Here is a 22165-nt window from a genome sequence, read left to right as displayed (position 1 = left end):
TAAGGACGGAATAAAAAGAATACAAAGGGGTAATCTGAGGGACAGTGCCTGAGAAAGAATCCAAAGATTACGCAACAATGTAAGATCATGCGCTGCTTGTCTGCTATGCTCTTTCAGCTCAGCCGGAATTCATGCATTTTTCATCGATTCCGAAGAAAGCACAAGCTGCCAATGTGGGAAGGTCTAAGGAAAACAATTCGTCACTCAATAGACTACTCCTGCTAAAAGTTAAACTCGTAATTTTGTAGTTACTAAGTCAACAACTAATCAAACTTAATTTTGACAGAAAATGCAACGGTTGGCAAACAAGTTTGTGCACTGGAAAGTAAAGAAATTCAAAATGGAATAAAATTTTACATGAGGGCAAATCTAACACTTCATATTGAAACTATGTACTGTAGTAACAAGCAAACTCAAAACGTGTATATTGTAAACAGAATTACAATGCGAATAAACACAGAGTTACATCCTCCTGTGGTTGCTGGAAGTAGCGACACCCTGAGTCCAAGATGATGGTTTAAATCCTCCGACTAGCAATTTTGATGCACCAGATGCATTTATTTTCCTCCTCTTTGCTTCAAGTTCCAATCTTTGGGAGGACCCGGATGAAGAATCAGAAAATATAGAGGAAGCGTGGATTAATGCTCGTTTGTCCTTTCTGTTCCTGTCAAACTTGTGTGCGAATTTAATTCGTGAAGCAGCTGCAGCATCCTCTTTGGATGCAGGAAGCAACCTAAAGCCAAGTCCCATTTTCTTGGCAGCAGTCTCTTCTTCTGCAACACGTTTCTTTTGACCCTGTATTTATGTTCAAAATTAGCATGTATCCTAAAGGATGAAGCATTTGAAGCAAGGACTATGGACAAAAGCAAACAGAACTATACCCTTAGTCTGGCTCGGAGAGCCTTGTTTAAGGCATAGTCATCAGAGTGCCTGGCATCAGATACTTTCTGAAGTCGGACAAGACGAGGTTCAGCTTCTTTCTTCTTCTTTATATCTTCCTCCTGGTGCTCAAGACGGTAAAATGGATCTGCTAACTTACTTCGGTCTGAAAGATGAAATCAACAAAGATTAAGATATGGTAAAGCATTGTAAATGCAAAGATATATGTAGATATGAAGCCAATAAACAATAACAACAGTACAACACCATTTGCAGCATTGAAGTTTTTTGGTGAAAATCAAACAGCTTCTCAGGATCATAAAACTAGTATGCAGATTGCTCACCTTCTTCAACAGGGAGTACCAAGGTTTCTGCATCTTCAGCTTCATACTCTTCAGTCTTTCGCCGGGCTCCACTAGTAATGACATACTCGCAGTTCTTTGGATCTGTTTGAATTACAATTTCATGTCTGCAGCATGCCGACTTCATGGAAAAGCTCCATATCTTTGTAGAATAGTAATTTCCCACTTGCTTTTTCTCAGCATTAAACCGAACACCCTTTGCGATCATTGATTCGCATCCACCACACCAGATATTGAACGGCATTTCAAATCTATATGAATAGACAAAATGGGGATATTAAAACCATGAATTGAAGGACAGAAATCAAAACCACAAATTAAAGGACAAAATTAGATAAATCAACTTCTCTATGTGCAATATATCATTGTTTTTCTCCTAATGGGTTCTGCACATTTTACCTTGTCTCTAAGCATTTGCCCCCTCAGGAAATAATACACTAATTTATCCACACCATAGCTACACAGCTTGATTTTTAACTTCAGCATATATAAAACTGTCACCTCCATTTAACTTTATGTTTAATGAGTTATTAAGTATAGCCTAATTTTCAATTGACTTACTATGGAAAAGATCGCTATATCAATGTGTTATCTTATAGCACGTATCTGCTCGAGAACTAACTCCAGAAAAGATCCAACAACACCTTCTAAATTTATTTCTAGGTTATAGCAAAATAGCAAATATATCAGCTAAAGCTATTGAATGCCTACTTTTTGGTCCTAACCCCTGAGTTAACTTATATTTCACAATTTATAGAAAATATCATTCAGTAAATATTGTAACTATTAAATGAAAACTATAAGCCCATACCTTATAATTAGGATGCCCTGATCTATTTTTCTTGCTCTCTCTCTGAGAGCATGTTGTCCATTGAACTTGTTCAATGAACCCTGAAAAGAAAAGCTAATTTAAGAATCTGCAACAGTAACTTACTATAAAATTAAACTATTCGAGCATTATCTAATACATGCAATTACATAACAGATTGTGAGCCAACTTACCTTCTTGGGTGTCCATTCTGGAGGATAGTAAAAATTATCTGCTCTAGCAGCTGCAAGAGAAGACTGCAGAATACAGATGAAAAAAACAGTTTAGCTTGGTGAGATATGCACAATGGAATATGAAAATATAATGACAGTAGAAAGGTTGAAAACAGGAAATTTTTCCCAAGCTTCATCAACCATGTATATATCTGCTAGAATGCTACATCATCTACAACAAACTCAATGATTCATGACTTAAAGAGTTCCAATAGATATGCTTATAGATTTCTAATCGTTGACAGTAGTACTGCAGAAAACCAGTACATTTCAAGATTAACACTTAGTAGGTATATGTGAAATCCACAATTCATGTCATACATATATCATTTATTGTTATTTTGTTCAAAATCTGTCACAACTACAGCCAACTTTCCATCTTCATGGATTGGACCCTCTTATGTTCTAATAAGCGTTAATCACAAAGGGGCACGAGCAATATTGAAATCAATACTCAATTGCAAAACTGCAAAACCCTAAATTCTGAACAATAATATGCAAATCAACGCAGAAAAGCTTATCAAAATTCGAAATTTTATTCTCACGGACCATTTAATTCAATAATTCTAATCAGTAATCACAGCAGCCGATTATATGCCCAGATATTAACCAAACCCTAGCCTTGAAGAAAAGAGATCCCAAAAGGGTCAAAGTATACACTAATTACAATATATTATTCACGTACCATTTTCCAATCTCAGGTTCTTACACAGTCGGCCGACCAATCGATGCTTTCGCTAACAGATTGAGAGACGAAAATCGAAATCTTCAATTTGGGAAAGCTGTAAAGTTCCCGTAATTTTGCGGGTTATGGAAGGAAGAGGATCTAAAATTTATACTCCACGTGAACGACGTCGTAAATAAGAAATGGTCGGTCATACTTATACTTTGTGTTGGATTAGATTTGTAGCTAGAAATTTAAATAAATTCCTCGGCACACCATTTTACTGGTTGATCTAAGGCGGCCGGTCGCCTAGAACGGCGATTCTGTCAAAATTTTAGGTGGTCGGTTATTACTTAGTATTTAAGCGCGATTTTTTTACAACATTATTAAAAACTATTTCAATATTATATAAATGCCGTCATATTTTCTATTAGCACGGTGGTTGATAAGTAGAGTAAATATTTTACTTTATCTAGAGCGCATATTCAAATATCGATTGCGAGTTTTTTTTTTATAGGTAAATCAAAGAATAAATGTTTTATATGGAGCTCGTGTGTGAGGGGCAGAGTAATTTTGTGAGTAATCTAAATGCATTACTTAGATTTTTATTTTTTTAAAAAAATGATTTTTGTTTCTCTCTCTTAGTCTTGAATGAAAATCCAATAAAGTGTTCATAATCTTTCTTTTATTATTATGCATTATTATTGTTATATATACTGCCCCACGCTCATTACATTATATACATTACATAGATAGTATGGATTATTGAATTGCCTCAACTTTCCCAAATAGTGCCAATCGTAGATTGCTTGGTAGAAAGACAAAATGGATTGCATATTATTAATGTTATATACATACTTCCCCACCATGCACTAGCTTTTATTTGTAGAGGCTTGATTCAGTTTTGAATCGTATCTTCATTATTATCATTAGCTTTATATCGTAAAGGATTGCTAATAAATAATGTTCACAAATCTTGATAATCATTAAATTAGGTATAATTGCTTGTTTTTTTTAATAATCTAATTTATCGGACTATATTTTAGACCCTATGAACTCATCTCACCACTCGATATGGGGGTAAATTGATGAGTATGCCTAACTTCGAACTCCACGCCAAATTGTACCTACCGGCCTTCTGCGCACAAAGAACCAACCCCAAACTAAATTGGTGGAGCTCATCTTTAAAATTTCTGTGGTGAGATTTAATTTTTGACGTGCTCTTAAAGAGTGTTAGCAAGGATATGATCGGATTTGTAACTTTAAGGTACGAATCTCTATTTTTGGTAAACTCTATTCTTATGTATGCATGAGAGGTAAACCGTATTAAGAAGAATATATGTGACAAATTTGATCAAGAATGTGTTGATAATAATTAATATATGACTTTTAATTACGAGAATTATGCTCCATCCGTTCATTCATCTTTCAAGGTACACAATTTACAAATAAATATAGATTAGGGAGTGGATGTTAATTTGAATTTGAACGAATTGAATTGTATTACAATATAGTAAATATAAAGTCAATAGGAAGATTGTAATGAAAGTAAAATATATTCACTTCAAATGTAAAGTTTAGAAAAGTCTAGCTTCCATTGCACGAGGATTAAGATACAAGAGTGGTGGCATAAATGGAAATTTGTGCACAATTATATAAAAGAGAGTTAGATCAAGAAAGAATTTGACTTGTCTCCTTATATTAAAAAAAAATAGTACTCCTATCAATTTCTTGAGAATTGCACGTTTAATATGTAAGAAATCTATGAAAACTTCAACAACATTTTATTATGGTTTGACATTGTACTACGTAGAAAGAACTCACATAAGTGTTAAATGTTGTTGGCTTCGTAATCACAATATTTCAAATTTAATTTGACTCTGCTCTCCATTGCATTGATGTAGTGACTGAGGGGGTAGAAGACCAAGAAGTGTGTTATAATTTATCCCAAGCATTCTTCTTACGGCTAGATCTAATCTCCTGGTCCCTGCGAAAAGAAAAAAGAATTTCACGCTTTTCCTTTCGAGGGAAGGGAGGATTAGGAAAATCTACTGATTGCAGCTTTCTCCCGATCTCTGGGAAAAGCATGAAAAAAAACGACTCGAATGGTATGATCCCGCCATCACTCCAGAATGAAATGATTGATCTCATAGTTCTTGGTCTGGGAATTAAGATGTGTGGTTAGGTGTTCCATTTTCTTTTTCCATTCAGGTCGAACCTCAACATGTGCTTGAGATATAGTTGTCCATACACTGATAAGGGGCGTATGAATGAGTGAGCTACTGACCTTTTTGATTTGAGCTTGTCTACTATAAAAAACTTAACCTAATTTAATTACTTTATGATTATTTGTGGACTAGAATCACAAACTGAAATTTATGATGTATGTGAGTTGTTACTAATTAATACGAAAAATAGGGTTGACAATCTACACTCATAAATACAGCTTTGTATTGCTTGATTTTGAAGGAACATTATTGGTAAAAGGGTCAAGCTAGCTACCGCCCTCCCCATGCCTTCTCTCACAATCCCAATAAATTAGCACACATACATAAACTACCTCACAAGTCTCTCATGTGTAAGCAAACCCCATAACCTTAGCTAGCTTCTCTCTGCATTAATACCATCTTTGCACACTTTTTTTCCCAGCCATTAGATTCAATTAAGCTCTCAACCTTCAAACTTCATCAATCTCCCAACACAAAATCTCCCCATTTTTAGTCCACAACATTAACACTCCATTTCATTGATCCATGTTGAGGCTTCTAACTATTCATCTCCTCCAACATTATTATTATGGCCTTAAAGGTTTTCCTTCTCATTCTTTGGCTCTCTCTTCTCCTCCTTCTCTTCCATGAATTCTCCACTCTCAACTACAATAATAACATTGGGGTGACTATCTCTTCCCCATCTTTGCCTCGCCATAGAAAAGCATTAGCCGCCGCTACTCATTTTGACTTCACCCCATTTCTAAACAACTCCGGCCGCCACCGGGAGCGGCGCTCGCCGGAATCACACGGCCACCGGCCGCCGGGAGGAAACGAGATCGATCCGCGTTACGGTGTCCAGAAGCGCCTCGTCCCCACCGGTCCAAATCCGCTGCACCATTAGGGGAACTTCAATTCATGTGTGATCAAGAAATTAAACAAGATATGTATGATGATAAATGGTTAGTGTGAGAGTTAAGCTAGCTTTATAATTTGATTATATTATAGTATTTTTCTCTATGATATAATATATATTATTATATTGTTTATTCTTGAAACTTCTGTTAATTCTACGCCATCCAGAGTTAAATCACCTTATCTATAGACCCTTTAATTTTGAGTGTCATAAATTTCCTGATTAATGTAAATTCACCTGAATGATTTCCTTTTCTTTTTGGGTAGTGTTGGGGTGATATGAAATTCTTGGGATATCATCATTTAACTTCTTTTCTTGAGTGGCTATCATTGTTTCTTGAACTTAAGAAAATTGCAAGGAAAGCTAGGAGGAGGAGATAATGAGTAGTTGAGACGGCACGGCAATGCTAGTTGTGAAAATATAGATAACTTAGAACATCATAATAATGATGATATTAACAAAAGTAGTTAGTTAGCCGGCCCTTTAATTTGATGATTTAAAATTTGCTGTTTCAAGGGAAATTAATTAAGTGAAGGTTGGCATCAAATTAAATGTGCAAATCCACTTAATTGATTGATTAGTTGTAGCCTTGTAGGCGTCTGGATCAAATTATGTATGTCGCATAGTGTGGTAGCCTTATAACACATGGAAAATGACCTAATTCTTTAATAATTCCAGTCCAGTGATATTGGATCAAACGTGGACAGGGCTTTCCATGCGGCCGGTGCAGATTGCACCATTAGGTATGCATAAATGCATCACACATTGTTAAGAAATGCATCAAAATAAAATGCACCACACACCAAAAAATGCACCATACCTAATGGTGCATTTCCAAACACTATATGCGCATATAATGGTGAGTAACCACACGACCACACGGGAACCAGCTGGCCCCTAGTCCAGTTTTCTGTGACTGAATTAAGATTTAAGTTTTAGTGTGTTTGCCTCGGAGTGGTAATTTATTTTCTTTTAAAAAAAGTGCATTTACATAAAGATAATACAAATAAATATGAAGGTAACAACAACATAAATGCTATGAAAATCCAAGCAACAATTATTTCATAATCACAAAGTATATTTACTTCATGTACAATAAACATCAAATCTGATAAAAATCTAGATAGTAACTAGATTTGATCTTTCGAACATCCGCTCAACAATATATGTGAATGATTAGTTTAATACTCAAGTATTATATATTTGATCAAACAAGATAAATTTTGGTTCAAATTTTACTTTTTTGGATGAAACTAAGTTTGGGGTATAATTTAGAATGATTCACCGTTAAAGAAAAGACATGGGAAAAGGTGGTCTTAGGACATCATGTAGTGAGAAGTGTATGGAGAAGGGGATGGCTAAAAGGTGGAATATAATGTAAAATTGCTTGCAAATGCATCAACCATTTCCAAATATTTTGATTTGGAATTATTATGCAAAATGAAATAGGATGATTAAAGTGGGACAAAAGTTGAAAGCCATCACTTGTCCTTAGGCTCTTAAAGAAAAATAGTGGCCACGGTTCAAAAGGAATAATCAACCATGGGTGAAACATTATTTTTGTACCAGAACATTACGAGTTCAATTTTTGTCAATATTTTGTGAATTAAACCTGTTGCAAGATCTTTTAGTGTAATTTACCTCTCATATGATCTGTAAATTACTCCATATTACATAAAATATAATTTATCTAGTGTATATCTTCAAATAATAATTATGGATTTCTCTTGTGAGATAAAAGAAAAAAGGAAAAAAAAAAAAGAAAAAAAAAGGGACCACTCATATTTAATTCCCAAAGTTGAATTCGTGACCCATGAAGCCATGAATCATCCATGCCTGATAAATGACTTAATGTCATGACGTGAGTGTACGTGATAATATTACGGAGTTTTATTTTAACAATATGATATATCATATATAATTTGAACTTATGATCTTTATTATTTTTTATCTTAAAAATGTTTTGTTTCAATTAAATTCAAAATATTTGTGATAGAAAGATTAAGGTCGAGGAGTAAAAAGAAAATTTCTAACTCTTTATATTTTCTTCCCTCCCTCCCATAGTCATCCCATTTATGTTTAAAAATTTAATTTTTGTCACATTATCATATAGAAATTTTGTATAGTTTCTTTCATCATTCAAAATGTTTTTATTTTCCTTTTAGTCAATGCTACCAAACATAAAGAAATGGTCCGATGGCTTGACTTGGCCAAAGAATTGAATTATATTTGAAAATTGTTTAGTTGTGCAGTGTCACTTAATTAACAAATAAATAACAAAACTACGTACCCCGTCACATTAAATCATCATCATTAACTTAATCTCCGACCACCGGAAATGATTAGCTATTTAACTTGCATGCTTTTGGATGGATGATTACTTCATTGACTTCGTCAAACAATTAATTAGCTAATGTGTGAAATGGCCAACTTTTCAATCTTAATTAGTTGTCTCTCACTTATGTTACTATATTTAATATTTGCGTGTACTCAAGCATGCCAACAACCTCTTAAGTGTCAAATTCCTAACCACCCAATGCTCAAAAATTCGAAAACAATCCAACAATCAAATTGTCTAAAATATTCTTTAATTTACAGGAAATCAGCAGCTATTCAAAGATATGCTTTGGTGAAACGCACCTTGTGACCTTAGACACAACAACTTAAATTAACTTACGCTATTATAGCTAACATGTTCAACCTGAGAAGACTAATATGTTGCTCTCAGTGTGAGTGGAATTTAAAATCTTATGGTTATTAAGCCAACAATTTGACTGAAGTTACATTGCTCCACGTTCAAAATGCTCTGACTATCTTGATGGTGGTTGGTACTTTCCTGACCACATAGAGTGGTGATAAGTAATACTAATGAAATTTTTTCTAAAATGGTCAAAAATGCTATTACGACGGTGCAGTTTGTTGAAATAAGTATTGTTAGAGTGTTACACACAAATAATATAATATGCATGTGTTAGTAATCTACTTTATTGAATAATGCCATTTTTAATTAAACCAACCTATATGAAGTTTGACATAGAGGCTTCTAGTTCCCCACCCTCTAACTGCTACCAATAAAAATTAGAAACATAAAACCCCATGTCTGTATATCCCTCCATGCAAGTTTCATTACAATTCCTTTCAAGATCGATCTTGAATCATTCATAAATTTATAGAAAAAAAAAAACAAACAAACAAAAAATGGTTCGACCAATTCCAAGAAACATTATTGGAGAAACTTTGTGTTCAGTCCCATTAACAATAATCGCCATTTTTGTTTCAATATCAGCTCTTGTGGCACTGTGTGCTAAGCATGCAAGGAGAGCGCCGCCGAGGGCCGGCGGCGCCGGAACCGCGCCACCGCCGCCGTCCACGAAGCGTCGTCCCATAACAATCATAAGGGAGAAGGGAGGCGATGAAGAATCAGATCATAGCGCCGGAATATTTGCGTCTGAGGCGGGCGGCGGCGGAGAGGGGTTGTGGCAGAAGGCGATATTGATGGGGGAGAAGTGTCAGCCGCCGGAGTTTTCAGGTGTTATTTATTATGATTATAGTGGGAATAGAGTTTCGGAGCTTCCAAGGTCACCTAGAGCTAGTCCTTTGCCAAGGTTTCATCTTCCAATGGAAGAAGACTAAAAATTATATTCAATTGGTTGATGGGAGTGTATGAATGTATGATTCATAATTTTCTTTAGAAATTTTCTTAGGTGAAGTATATGTGTTGTGACTTGTGAGCTTCTGAGTTATGGGAAAATCTGCTATAACTATTGAAAGTGTGTTTTGAGTAAAACATGTGATCGGGTTAAGTTAGAGTTATTACAAAATAAATATATATGGTATTTTAAAACTAAATTTTTGTTGCTCTCAAAAACTAAGTTTTTATCATGGTATTTAAAAATTTTATTACATAATTTATTATTTTTTGTTCAAATATTCTCATTTGAAGACAGATAAATTATACTGTAAATACCTTGTGCTAAGGTATTAATAAGAGTTAATAAAAATGTGGAATAGCCCAACTAATAACTAGAAATTTAATGCATTATATTTAAATTATTATACAATAGAAATAAGTACGTTACAATCTCTCAACTAGCTAGAAATATAATGAATTCACATTCACATGTATAATGTGAACTTTATATGTATTAAAAATTTGACGTATTTGATTAATTATAATCACACTCTTTAAGTGGCCTGGCATGGTGAACCAGTATATAATTTGCTCAAAAAAATTGGGTTATCAAACAAAATGTTTACATTGGTTAATGGCTATGTTACTATGAAGTTCGGATAAACTAAGGATTCACTGTTTACATTGGCTATGGTACTATGTTTAAGATTTCCTTTATCCTAAATTTGGTCCATCCGTGCTTGGATTCCTTCACTCCATAAAATTAGGCAAAAAGAGTGATAGATGAAAAGTTAAACAAGAGTTGCCAAACTTTCAAGAACAAATTTTTATGATAAAAAGAAAAGAATAATAGGAACCAATTCATACCCACATTCGATTCCGAGACTGCAAATCTATGGCTTCCTCTTCTTCGAATCCCCAACTCCTCCTAACACCATTTTTACCTTCATCTTCAATCCCAAAACTCGATTTCCCCCCTCCATTACTGAATCCATCAAGGAGGAAAAAGAAAGGGGCTTTGGCTATGGCAGCTGCGGCTAATTCAGCCGCTGATAAGCCACCCAGATTGGTCACTTTCTTGGGTAAAGGCGGTTCTGGTAAAACCACCTCTGCTGTTTTCGCTGCTCAGGTATGTATTTACATATTCAATCCTCTGTTGTCTCCTAACAAATGATTTTCAATTTTCTTAGTACTGATGGTAACTGTGAATGTGGAGTAAAATTAGTTGAGCTCCCGGTCATTTTAGCTTGAATTTTCGACTTCTTTATGATAATTGTATGGTTAATAAGTTTCCCTTTTCTTTGCAAGGATGAATGATGAGAAAATTCATGTTCTTTAATGTTTAAAATACATAAAGTTGGGACCTTTATAACAGTAATCTTCTGAGTTCTGAGGAGTGTTGTGTGGAAACAGTAACATTACCAGAGGAGTGAATTCTGCTGGGGTGAGGTGTGTGATTGAGGAACAGTCCTAATCCTAGGAACACCTGAACTAGGAAGAGAGTTGTGTGATTTTTTTTGATACATTAGGTTTCGGCTCACGCCAGACTAATCCCAAACCCCAAGAACAGTCCGTGTACAGCTCAAAGATGTTGGTAGGAGCCGAACCCCCACCCTACTGCTGGAGGGTTGACTTTGGGTGGTTGACCACTTGAGCTAGCCTTGCGGGGCGAGTTGTGTGAAATGTTCAATGATTTTCTTTAAACAGTAATTTCCAAGTGAATTTTGTGGCAGATTGAGTGCTGTTTAGCTGAAAGTTGATCTTGGATATTTGATGTTATCATATATAAACATAAGCACTGAGTACTAACATGCTGCTAACACGAATATATGTTTAATGAAAGTTGGGAAAAGAATCAGGGAATGAGAATCTGGGAAACTATGGAATTTTGGGTGATTCTTTAGTTATGTCAAGAATCAGGATGTCCTCTTAATGGTATATATCTTACCACTATTAATTCTCGGGTATTCAGCATTATGCTATGGCAGGACTCAAAACCTACTTGGTTATACATTCCCAAGATCCTACAGCCGAATATCTTCTGAACTGTAAGATTGGCACATCTCCTGTTGCATGCAATGCCAACCTTTCAGCTGTGAGATTGGAAACTACAAAAGTGCGTTTTCTCTAGTCCACTTTCTCTTGTCATACATGTCGGACTTAGCATACTTTTGGCCTACTTTTGACTTAAGATAAACAATTGCCAATAAATGCAGATGCTTCTTAAACCCTTAAATAGACTAAAGGAAGCAGACACTCGTCTTAATATGACACAAGGAATTCTTGAAGAGGTTGGTATGTAACAATTCATCGTTCATTTCTGTCCTCTTAGAAATTTATTATTCCTCATCTTTAATCTTTCTTCATAATGTAGTAGGTGGTAGGACAAGAGCTAGGTGTGTTACCCGGGATGGATTCGATCTTTTCAGTTTTGGAACTTGAAAGGCTAATAGGATTCTTTGGAAATGTTACTCAAGGGAACAGTCAAAAGGAGAAATTTGACATTATAATTTATGATGGTATGAGCACTGAAGAAATGATTCGGATGATAGGTGCAACCAGCAAAGCAAGGTCAGAACTCTTTATTCCTCGTAACCATTGCCTCAATTGAAATGAAAAAGGAGTTAAAATGGTAATCCCTCTCCATGTACAGATTGTACTTGAAATATCTGCGTAAGTTAGCAGAAAAGACCGATTTTGGGAGGTTGGCAGGCCCTTCTCTCCTGAGATTTGTCGACGAAGCTATGAGTTTAAGTGGCAGAAATTCGAATCTGAATGGGAAAATGAGTTCCGAGATATGGGACTTTCTAGATCAAACATTAGAGGTATTTCGGTTCCCATTTTCTTCTTCGCAACCAGTAATGCAATTTTCTTGAAGGTGTCCCTGGGTTGTGTATGATGCAGAGAGGATCTTCTATCATTGCAGAACCCGATAAATTTGGCTGCTATGTTGTGGTGGACCCCAAAAGTTCCGCGTCTTTGGCTTCTGCATTACGCTACTGGGGCTGTGTTATCCAAGCAGGCGCCCAGGTCTCTGGTGCACTCGCTTTTGCATCGCCAAATGATGCTGCTGGATTAAGGGAAAAAGTCGATAAGAGCTTTTCGCCTTTGCCCTACACTTTCATTCCACATCTCTCGGTAGATACCCGCCTAGAATGGAATCATATAATGCAGGATGCTTGTAGTGAGGATGCCCGCAAACTTCTTGCTGTTACAAGCCATGGGACGAGGATCCATCCTGTTAAGTTTGATCCGACCAATAAAACTGTCACACTTCTCATGCCTGGTTTTGACAAATCGGAAATCAAACTATACCAAGTACGTATCCCAAATTTGACACTGCAACACTAGTAGAAGTTTATAGACTAAAAGGTAATCTTATCATTTTTCTTATTACTGCAGTTTAGAGGGGGATCTGAGCTGTTGGTCGAGGCAGGTGATCAAAGACGCGCCATTTTTCTGCCCTCGAAGCTTCAAGGCAAGGTCGTAGCTGCCAAGTTTATCGAAAGAAGTCTTGTTATAACCATGCAATAACAAAAAAGCTTCAAGCTCTAAGGTTCTCTTCTTTCCTTGCTTCAAGTGCCCTTTGATGTACCAAAACTGTTGAGAAATTCATGAATTTTGTTTTGGACAAATGGTTGCTGTAATCTATGCATCTCTGTATTTCTGGTAAGCTGAAGGTACAATATGAATGTTGTTTCCTATACTCAAGTAACAAAATGATGAAATATACACTTAATAGCAAGCAAGCAAGCATGAGAAATCGAAAGTGTCATTCTTCTTGCTTTACTTCTCCTGTTGTTTGTGTCGCCACACGACTCCTCAGTTCTTCAAACGCCTTCATGCTCTCAGCATCAAACCCTCCAGCAAACTGAAAACATAAACATAAATTGATTCGTTTTCGTGTGAAAGAAGGGATAAGAACACTAAGAAGAAAGTGACATTCTTGAAGTCAAGACTCTACCTGATGAACACGGAAAGCAAAACGAACACCTTGTAGAACTAAGAATTCTCTGTTCGGTTCCTTCTCAGGCCCGCTCAATGCATCAAGCTCTATTGCTACACGTTTCATGTACTTGCGAGCCAGTTGGACAGACGAGAGCTTAATCTGCATAAGAGAAAATGTGCATTCATCATTTCAGGATCATAAAAACGTCATTTTTTTTATCCACTTGCTGCAAAGAAGTGTCCAAGAGATCTAAAGAGAATGGCTCACAGGCCAGGAAAACGGGACATAATTTGGCCATAGCAAGTTACTTGAAGGAAAACGATGTGTTCATGGTATAACCAACGAAGAACGTTGTTTATTGCAGACATTCGAGTGACAAATAGTTTCAAATGCATACCTTTCCAACCACGCCAGCATCTAGTAACCAATCTGTAGGGATGCCAAATTCTCTATATCGTGATATAGCCATGTCCCTTGTGCGCAAAAGTGCATAAACACTCTGTTCCACCCTGAAAGTTTGAACGAAAAAGGAGAAATGTTTACTATCCGCTAAATAAAGTTCAGAATCAACTCAGTATTCGAGTAGTCTAGCGTAAGCTGGGAAACCTAATGTATCTAAAAAAGAAAAAGAAAAAAAGATTCACCATATGAAAGTGAAAAACTTAAAATGCGGAGAAAGTGGAAGCTAATATCAGCTTGTGTTCCCGCGTTTTCAGCCCATAAACAGTGAAAGATTGGGATGTTGTCTATACTAGGATGTCAGATATGAATATGCACAGGTCACTTACTTCTCAAGTAGCTTGTACATCTTCTTCAATGCAGCTTCACAAGAAAGATTGGGATCATCAACAAACGAGGAAACTTGCTTCTCTAGTTTCATTAGGTCCTGGTACTCGAATGCAGCCTCTCGCAATGCATCTGCTTTCCCTTCTGGCCAATCGAAATGCTTGAGAACAGCTCGTTCATCAACCTTGCAAAAAGATCAAAATAAATGCCAATTACTTTACAAGTTAAAATGCAGTTATATGATCAGCAAAGCTCATGAATATCCTCATTGAGGAATAATTATCAGAAAAGCTGCTAAAGCTCAAAAGGATATACCAAGAAGGAGAGCTCTTCATCTAGCCAGTTCACAAATGCCACCAAATCGTCTACGTTGGAGAAGGAAGCTGCACGGACTTCAGATGCCAGTGACTGGACGAAATCGCCTTGAGTTTCAACATCAGCTTTCACCTGATCAATACAATCCTTTTCTTGCTTAGAGTTGGATAATAAAGCACATATATTTGGTAAGGAATCGAATGGAAAATTCTACATACAGCTAAAAGGAAGGAGGATTTGTTTGCTATCTCCCCAATCATGTTGCTTCTTGCATCCGATGCGTTTGATGAGGAAGAAATCAAAGGTGACGATGAATCCTTCTTTGACTCCCGTTTCATCAATGTTTGGTAGAACTCAACTAATTCTGGGGCTCGATGGACTTTATCTCCTCCACCTGCTTTTGTTAGGCTCCCTGGTGGAGGAGGTGGCCTAGGCGGTCCACCTGGTGGCGGTGGTGGCGGAGGAGCACCCGGTGGAGGAGGCGGTGGAGGTGGAGCCCCACCCGAAGCATTTGTACCAGTAGTAGTGGGAGCACTAGCTGATGATGGTTTAGGAGGTGGACGAGCAACTCTAGGAGCTCGTTTCTCAATATGGGCTAATTTCATTTTGCTTATTGATTGAGAATCTGCTTTAGGATCACTAGACTGCTCAGTTGAGTCACTAGAGACACCTGCCTTCTCCTTTATCTGTGTAAGTTTTGGGGGCAAGGCGATAGATCTGTCTACTTTAAAGCTCGAAGTGTCACCAAATTTTGCAGTTCTTGCTCGTTCAGCCTTTTCTTTTAATTGCTTCTCCCTCTCCACTGCCAACTTATGCCGGTCTTTATATGCAGGATACTTTTCATCCATGACCCCTTCGACCGACTTAGACATTAAATGAAAAGACGATGCAACTGTATTCAGTGAAACGGGAGACATATCATGTACTCTAGCCTGGGACATCTTTGGTGTTTCGGGGGAATTAAGGAATTCCTGTTCTGCTGTCCCAAAGCTAGTGATGGCTACACTATCACCCGCATTCCTGAGCATCAAGGATTCCAGAGGGCCCCGAGGCCTACTATGACTCATGCTCATCCTGCTCGGGGATCCTCCAAGAGACCCTGATGGCGAAGTAAAAACTGAATCGTCTTTGCTTCTCCCCCATTTCTTTAACTTCTGAAGTAAGCCAGGCTTTTTACTGAGGCTACTATATCTACTAGTAGAACTATCAATAGAGGTATTATCAAAATCTTCGCTCCCCGGAGAAGATGGGTGTGAAAAGTTGCTTTCAAGATCAGTGTCCCCTTGACCACGCTCTGAACCTGCATATTCTAACATCAGCTGTTTAGCCTTCTCCTGAGATCTCGGGCTCAAACTTTTACTGAGGTCTCGAGCCGTTACTTTGCCTGCAGGCGCTTGATAGTTCCGGAGTTCAAATCTTAAGCAGGCATTCACCCAACGAAGATACACTAGCTCTTCGACTTCACTGAATCTATTCATCTGTAGGCCTTCAACTTGCTTTAGAAGATCCTCGTTTGTATGCCTCAAAGCTGTAACCTCTTCCCTCACATTGGCAACCATTTCACTCTGCAGCACCATAGAACAAATTCAAAACGAGTTAGTTTCATTGCAGACAGGAAAACGAAAAGTAGCTTAACTGTATATATATATATATATACACATCTTAAACAAGATCTCGAGTTGAATTCAAAACATTACCTCTGTCATATTAGAAAGGGACGTTACTTTGGCTTGAGCTGCATCGAGTTTCATGACCAATTCTCGTTTCTCAATCTGAAGCTCTTTGTTCTTCCTCTTAAGCTCCATAACCTCCACCTCTAACTCCTTTAAAAGTTTAAGCTTCTTCTCTACCTCAGCATCCCGTTTGAAGGCTTCCTTTTCCTTTGCTTGAAGCCCGGTAACTTGCTGTTTGAGCAACAATAAGTGCCCTTTCGTCTGGCTCGCTTCAAGTTGAACCTGCCTCTGCATCTCCTTGATTTTGTTCCTCGCCACCTCTAACTCCTTTCGTGCATCGACAGTCTTGGAAACCTCGTCTTGAAGCCTCTTCTTCTCAGCTTGCAAGGTATTTACAGTAATATTAAGCATATCAATCTCCACTGCCTTAATCTTAAGTTGCTTTTGTAGCTCAACAATATCTGATTCTTGCTCTTTCAGCCCATAATACTCCAACAGCTCGCCTTCGAGCTTCACTTCCCTCTCCTCAAGCTCTTTCACAAGATTTCTTAATCTTTCCAGCTCATTTGCATTATTAGCCATCTCATTTTGATATGCTCTCTCCTTCTCTGCATTTGCTGCATCATACATGCCACTAGGTAACGGAAACTCTATCTCGCCTGATAAAAGATCTTCAAATTCAGGAAAGAGGTCATCTTCGATATCCAACGATTTCCTCAACGAGGGATTTATAATCCCATTTATTAATTTAACTTCTTCTTTCTCCTCTTCCAACTCACCCTGCATAATCACAAGGAGCACAAAATCCCTCAATACTACATAAACATAACATGAAAATGATAACACAATGAACTAAGATTATTAACAACATAGAAATCCAACAACAAACTATGCTAAAGTTTTTATTCATGGTACTTAAAAATTACCTCTTTGAGGCCATTCTTAGAATAGGTAATCTGCTCTTTGTCTTCCTCTTCATTCCTAGTATGTTCTTCACTATTTCCTGTGCAATTCAATCAGAACAGTGACAGACATAAGCAATTTGACAAAAACTAACCCATTACAGAACATATAATCTCATCTTTCAATACCCAAAACACACAAAATACCTGAAGGCTTGGGTGGCCTTTGGGGTTTGACACTAATCTGCCTAACTCCATAGGCTGCAATTGAAGCAGCAACCAAGAAACCTAGCCTGACAATCATGTGGATAGAAAGAATTGAACTTTCCACTCATCTACTGGGATGGGATAACCCAATCCTCATACACCTCTCCACCCATAGCACCAAAGCCCCATTTTTCACACCCAAACCATCACCCATAAAATGATGAAAATAAAGAAAACCCAAATTCTTGAATTGCCTATAGACTCCTATTATCCCACTCTAAGCTGAACATTTGAAGAAAATGAGGTTACTTTCAGGTTATGAAATTCTCCAGCATTGCAGTAATGAGCATTTAAGAGTAGCAACATATAGCTGAGAACATCTCAACATCAATAACACTATCATCTTATCAAGAAAAAACTTGGTTTTGTGCACAGAATGGCTACAGGTCAAAGGTAACAAGTTACAGGAGCCACCAGTTTCTAGTGGACAGTCTTTGTCCAAGAAGATTAAAAGTTGAATACAGATGGTGGGTGTAAGAACTCTTTACTGGATTAGCTTGTGTCCAGAAGAATGAAGAATTAGAGAGGCTGAAAAGGAAGTGAAAACGACCAGAAGAGCGGTAAATTTGAGCATTAAATAGGCGGCACCCGTGTTTCCTCTCCTGTTTCTGTAACTCCTTGCCATAGGTATATCTACTTCTGACACTTACATAGTAATGGATTGGGAAATTTGTGGGATTATTATGAAACAAGAAATGACAAGATTTCTAACTGGTTTGGGTGACTATAAAAAGAGAAAGGGAAAATGGCACTTTTTCCCTCTATGTTATGTGCTTATAGCACTTTTTCTCTTTGTGTTATTAAAATGGCAGTTTTCCCCCCTGAAATGTTAAATTGACATTTTTACCCTTAAAAATAATTATTTCATTTATTTTTCTTCTCCAACAAATTATTACTTATAGGTATGGATAATCACGATTCGGTTCAAACCTAACCAAACACTGTAGCAATCATACCGAAATAGTATGGACGGTTCTGGTTACGATTCATAACCGAAAAAATAAAATTAAATAATTGTTGAACCGTGAACTGAAACTTAATCACAGTCATATATAGTAAAAATGATCAAACCCTTATTTTGATAAATCGGTACGGTTCGGTTCCAATTTCGATTTTAAACCGCCAATCAAAACTTATTTATTTATTTATTTATTTATTTATTTTTATAATTTTATTTCTAATTTAAAAATAGTCTAAATTCAAAAATTATTTTATTTCATTTTTTCGGTTCTGAATCGTAACCGTAACCGTCTATACTATTTAAGTTTAATTGTTACAGTGTTTGATTAGGTTCGTATCGAACTGTGATCTTCCATACATATTAGTAATAATTAGTTGGAGAATAAAAATAAATGAAATGGTTATTTTTAAGGGCAAAAATGTCAATTTAATATTACAAGGGAGAAAACTACCACTTTTAAAATAACTGAGGGGGAAAAACTGCCACTTTAATAACACAGGGGGAAAAGTGCTATAAGCACATAACATAGGGGGAAAAAGTGTCATTTTCCCAAAGAGAAAATTGGACTAATTTGATATTAAAAGTAGCGGGCCACTATGAGTTAGTTTCGGTTCTTCTTCTCTAAATATTGTTTGTTGAATCAATGAGTTAAGCACGTTCAGTTCTGAATTGGTAGTTTCCTGATTCATTGTTTGCTAGAATTGAAATTGAAATTTTATGAAAAATGTTTGAATTCAGTTATGTTACTCATTTAAAACTTTTAAGTTGTAAATTGTTATGACCTTATTTTTAACCTTCAAACCTTGCACTAGGCCGAACATTCTGTCCAAATCCGGAGACGATTGGATCACTTATTTTAAATAGGGACAAAATGTTCTAAATAAAGATTTGCTCCATAATGTGTTTATGCTCTTAAATTAGCTATATGATTTTCGTATTGAATCACTTATTTTAAATAGGGACAAAATGTTCTAAACAAAGATTTGCTCCATGACGTGTTTATGCTCTTAACTATATGATTTTCGTATTGGATCACTTATTTTAAATAGGGACAAAATGTTCTAAACAAAGATTTGCTCCATAACGTGTTTATGCTCTTAGCTATATGATTTTCGTACTTAAAAATCATGATTTTCGTACATAAAAATCATGAGTAGTTTATTTGTAGGTATGAAAATTATATAACAGATCAGAGTAACTCATTAATACATTGTTATTACTTACTATTTGATTAAATGATGTGCCCATGAAATAGTGGGGTCCATTTAGAAAGTAGTTACAAAAATTGCATGCAATATATTTGTCCTTAATTGCAATAAAGAAAAGATGGCTGAAAATTATGTCTATCCTGCAGCTGGTAGAATTTAGTGTATGGCCAACATTTGCCAAAGGGAAAAGATAAGCTCAAGCTTTATAGATGGACCAAGAAAGAAAAGAAATTTAACTCTTTTGTGTGTGGAGACCTTTTAGGCTTTTAACTATGTAGTCGTTGTCTCTTCTTTTTCAACATTTGGATTATATATATATTGGCTATAACTTCTTTATCATTTCTTTTTATTGTGTCATAAAATTATATATGAACCACTCTCCACCATTCACTATGACTAGATAAATATGACAACTTGATCTACACATGCATTTAAAAAAAAAAAGTAATTTACAATATTAATACTCTTGTTTTGTATACATTCAATGCATGTTATCTTCTTCTTCTTCTTTTTTAATCACTTACCCTTAATGGAAATTTTCAAAACTGAAAGAGTCAAACTTGCTAGTGAAATGTGAAGTTAGATTATTACTATGTAAGTATATGAAAATAAAGTTGTTTAATTTATTCATTACAAAATATACATTAAGGGTTTGATTTTGGCAATATAAATATATATTGTATATGTTGGTTTTACTGGGGTTAACACAACATAAACCCTAGAAAAGTTGTAAAATATTGATAGTACGTGTCGTCCACGAATCACTAAAGTTATGCCATGCGAATCAACAACGAAGAGGATTCAACAGTACACCTTAACACTTGGTTGAGTGGAGACAAGTAAAGGACTTGATACTTGACACCTGACACTTGGTTAAGAATATGAAAGTAGAGGACTTAGCGTAATGCTTGGCAACTAGCAATTCAAATTGTTATACAGTGGACCATGGCCCACGTAGTGCTATATATATGGATCATGATTGTCAAATGAAACGACTGTTGTAGAATTAAAATGATATTTTAGTGTTGCTATAATGAAACTAGGTTGTGTGTACGAAAGTAGAAAACAAAGCTTATTCAATATTGTACACTGCCAAATGAAACTGTAGTATAATTAAAATGATACTTTAATGTTGTTATAATGAAACTAGTGTGTGTGGAGAATGAAACTAAAATTCACAGCCATACAATAACATATATTGTCAAATGAATCTAGAGTGTTGATACGGATTAATTACTCCATGTATTGAAGAAAATAGCTATATACGTACAGTATCAAATCACTCAGATCATTTAGACCAAATCCCACCATTTTATTCACTGTTGTTGAGTCATGTAGAGAGTAGGGAGAGCTGGGCCTTTAGAATGTTTCTAGAGAGAGGAGGAGAAGGGATCCCCCCAAAAGCCCTTTTCACTGAAGGGCTATGGCCCTTATATAGGCCCAATACACCCGCCATACGTATAGTACTCGTAGGGCCGTATACCCGGGGTATATTCCCTATCAACTAGCCCCCCCAGTCCGAGCCCTGACGTCGAGTCAACAAGGAAGGGGTCGGGCTGGAAGACTGGCCTTACCGTTTGCAACTCACGCTAGTTGCCTCGTTAAAAAACCTTACGCTAAGAAAAAACCCAATGGGAAAAAATCTTAGCCAAGGAAAAAGAGCACAACCTTTAAGCGTTAAAGGGGAAGAGTTCGGGCTGAAAGCTAACCATATAGTCTGTGACCTATGCCGGTTGCCTCGCTAAAAAACCTTGGACTAAGAAAAAACCCAAAGGGAAAAAAAATCCTAGTCAAGGAAAAAGAGTACAACCTTTAGCACAGTCTTTTGGACTATAAGGGTTGTCGTTCGAACTCTATCGATCGAGTGATCGGATTTCAAACATAAGGCCCATGCTCGGGTAAGCGATTGAGAGATCGGCACTGATCTTAGAGATCAGGCATAAGGCCCATGGTCGGGCAAAGCGATCAAGAGATCGGCAGCGCTGAAAAGCGGGATATATTCATCGCTAAGGAGCGGCATTGCTAAGAAGCGGGAAAAATTCATCGTGCCGATGGTGGCAATGCCGACCTAATCGGGCTTATAACACCGGCGGTGGTAATGCCGACCTAACCGAGCTTTGCACACGACTAAACTATATATATAACCGTGTATAATTTACAAAGCAAAGCAAACGAGGGTAATTCTTCCTCGGTGCAAAGAGTGTAGTTTTTTCCGACTTTTCGGTCGTAGCATTTTTTCCGACCGCCGTCGTAATAGATCGGTTCGAGGACCGAACGGGGCACCTTACTCCCGTAGTTTTTTCCGACTTTTCGGTCGTAGCGTTTTCTCCGACCTCCGTCGTAATAGATCGGTTCGAGGACCGAGCGGGCACCTTACTCCCGTAGTTTTTTCCGACCGTCGGGT

The 22165-nt window shown here is 36.8% G+C and overlaps 4 protein-coding genes across 4 annotated transcripts; 2 read left to right on the top strand and 2 right to left on the bottom strand.

The window, feature by feature from the left end:
- Nucleotides 1-277: 277 nt before the first annotated feature.
- On the bottom strand, nt 278-3107 carry LOC116000900 (coiled-coil domain-containing protein 130-like). The gene is made up of 6 exons (XM_031240766.1): nt 2968-3107; nt 2244-2306; nt 2053-2132; nt 1224-1492; nt 882-1045; nt 278-795 (listed from the first exon to the last, which is right to left on the bottom strand). Exons 1-6 carry the CDS (start codon nt 2968-2970, stop codon nt 463-465), a joined length of 912 nt encoding a protein of 303 aa, XP_031096626.1. The 5' UTR covers nt 2971-3107; the 3' UTR covers nt 278-462.
- Nucleotides 3108-9267: 6160 nt separating this feature from the next.
- LOC116001495 lies at nt 9268-9702 on the top strand. Its single transcript, XM_031241366.1, has one exon. It carries the CDS (start codon nt 9268-9270, stop codon nt 9700-9702), a length of 435 nt encoding a protein of 144 aa, XP_031097226.1.
- A 744-nt stretch (nt 9703-10446) lies between these two features.
- On the top strand, nt 10447-13404 carry LOC116002750 (uncharacterized protein At1g26090, chloroplastic). Its single transcript, XM_031242915.1, has 7 exons — nt 10447-10829; nt 11673-11816; nt 11917-11991; nt 12078-12271; nt 12354-12525; nt 12605-13018; nt 13103-13404. Exons 1-7 carry the CDS (start codon nt 10596-10598, stop codon nt 13232-13234), a joined length of 1365 nt encoding a protein of 454 aa, XP_031098775.1. The 5' UTR covers nt 10447-10595; the 3' UTR covers nt 13235-13404.
- LOC116002749 (protein CHUP1, chloroplastic) lies at nt 13339-17983 on the bottom strand. Its single transcript, XM_031242914.1, has 9 exons — nt 17533-17983; nt 17350-17426; nt 16448-17203; nt 14969-16315; nt 14751-14882; nt 14438-14619; nt 14047-14158; nt 13665-13808; nt 13339-13571 (listed from the first exon to the last, which is right to left on the bottom strand). The coding sequence occupies exons 1-9, from the start codon at nt 17627-17629 to the stop codon at nt 13473-13475; spliced, it is 2946 nt and encodes a 981-aa protein (XP_031098774.1). The 5' UTR covers nt 17630-17983; the 3' UTR covers nt 13339-13472.
- Nucleotides 17984-22165: the final 4182 nt, after the last annotated feature.

Source organism: Ipomoea triloba, chromosome 13 (genome assembly GCF_003576645.1).
Source record: "Ipomoea triloba cultivar NCNSP0323 chromosome 13, ASM357664v1".
Taxonomy (NCBI): Eukaryota; Viridiplantae; Streptophyta; class Magnoliopsida; order Solanales; family Convolvulaceae; genus Ipomoea; species Ipomoea triloba.
Note: the sequence above shows the minus strand (reverse complement) of the source record. Positions and strands in the feature narration are given on the sequence as shown.

Excerpts from the sequence above, each read along its gene's own strand:
- LOC116002749 (XM_031242914.1), bottom strand. The coding sequence starts at position 17,629 with ATGATTGTCAGGCTAGGTTTCTTGGTTGCTGCTTCAATTGCAGCCTAT. Across the intron at positions 14,620-14,750 it reads ATGAAGAGCTCTCCTTCTTG|GTTGATGAACGAGCTGTTCT; the intron begins GTATATCCTTTT and ends TCTTTTTGCAAG. Across the intron at positions 14,159-14,437 it reads ATGTACAAGCTACTTGAGAA|GGTGGAACAGAGTGTTTATG; the intron begins GTAAGTGACCTG and ends TCAAACTTTCAG.
- LOC116000900 (XM_031240766.1), bottom strand. Across the intron at positions 2,133-2,243 it reads CAGAATGGACACCCAAGAAG|GGTTCATTGAACAAGTTCAA; the intron begins GTAAGTTGGCTC and ends TTTTCTTTTCAG. Across the intron at positions 796-881 it reads CTCTCCGAGCCAGACTAAGG|GGTCAAAAGAAACGTGTTGC; the intron begins GTATAGTTCTGT and ends ACATAAATACAG.
- LOC116001495 (XM_031241366.1), top strand. The coding sequence starts at position 9,268 with ATGGTTCGACCAATTCCAAGAAACATTATTGGAGAAACTTTGTGTTCA.
- LOC116002750 (XM_031242915.1), top strand. The coding sequence starts at position 10,596 with ATGGCTTCCTCTTCTTCGAATCCCCAACTCCTCCTAACACCATTTTTA. Across the intron at positions 12,526-12,604 it reads TTCTAGATCAAACATTAGAG|AGAGGATCTTCTATCATTGC; the intron begins GTATTTCGGTTC and ends TGTATGATGCAG. Across the intron at positions 13,019-13,102 it reads CGGAAATCAAACTATACCAA|TTTAGAGGGGGATCTGAGCT; the intron begins GTACGTATCCCA and ends TTATTACTGCAG.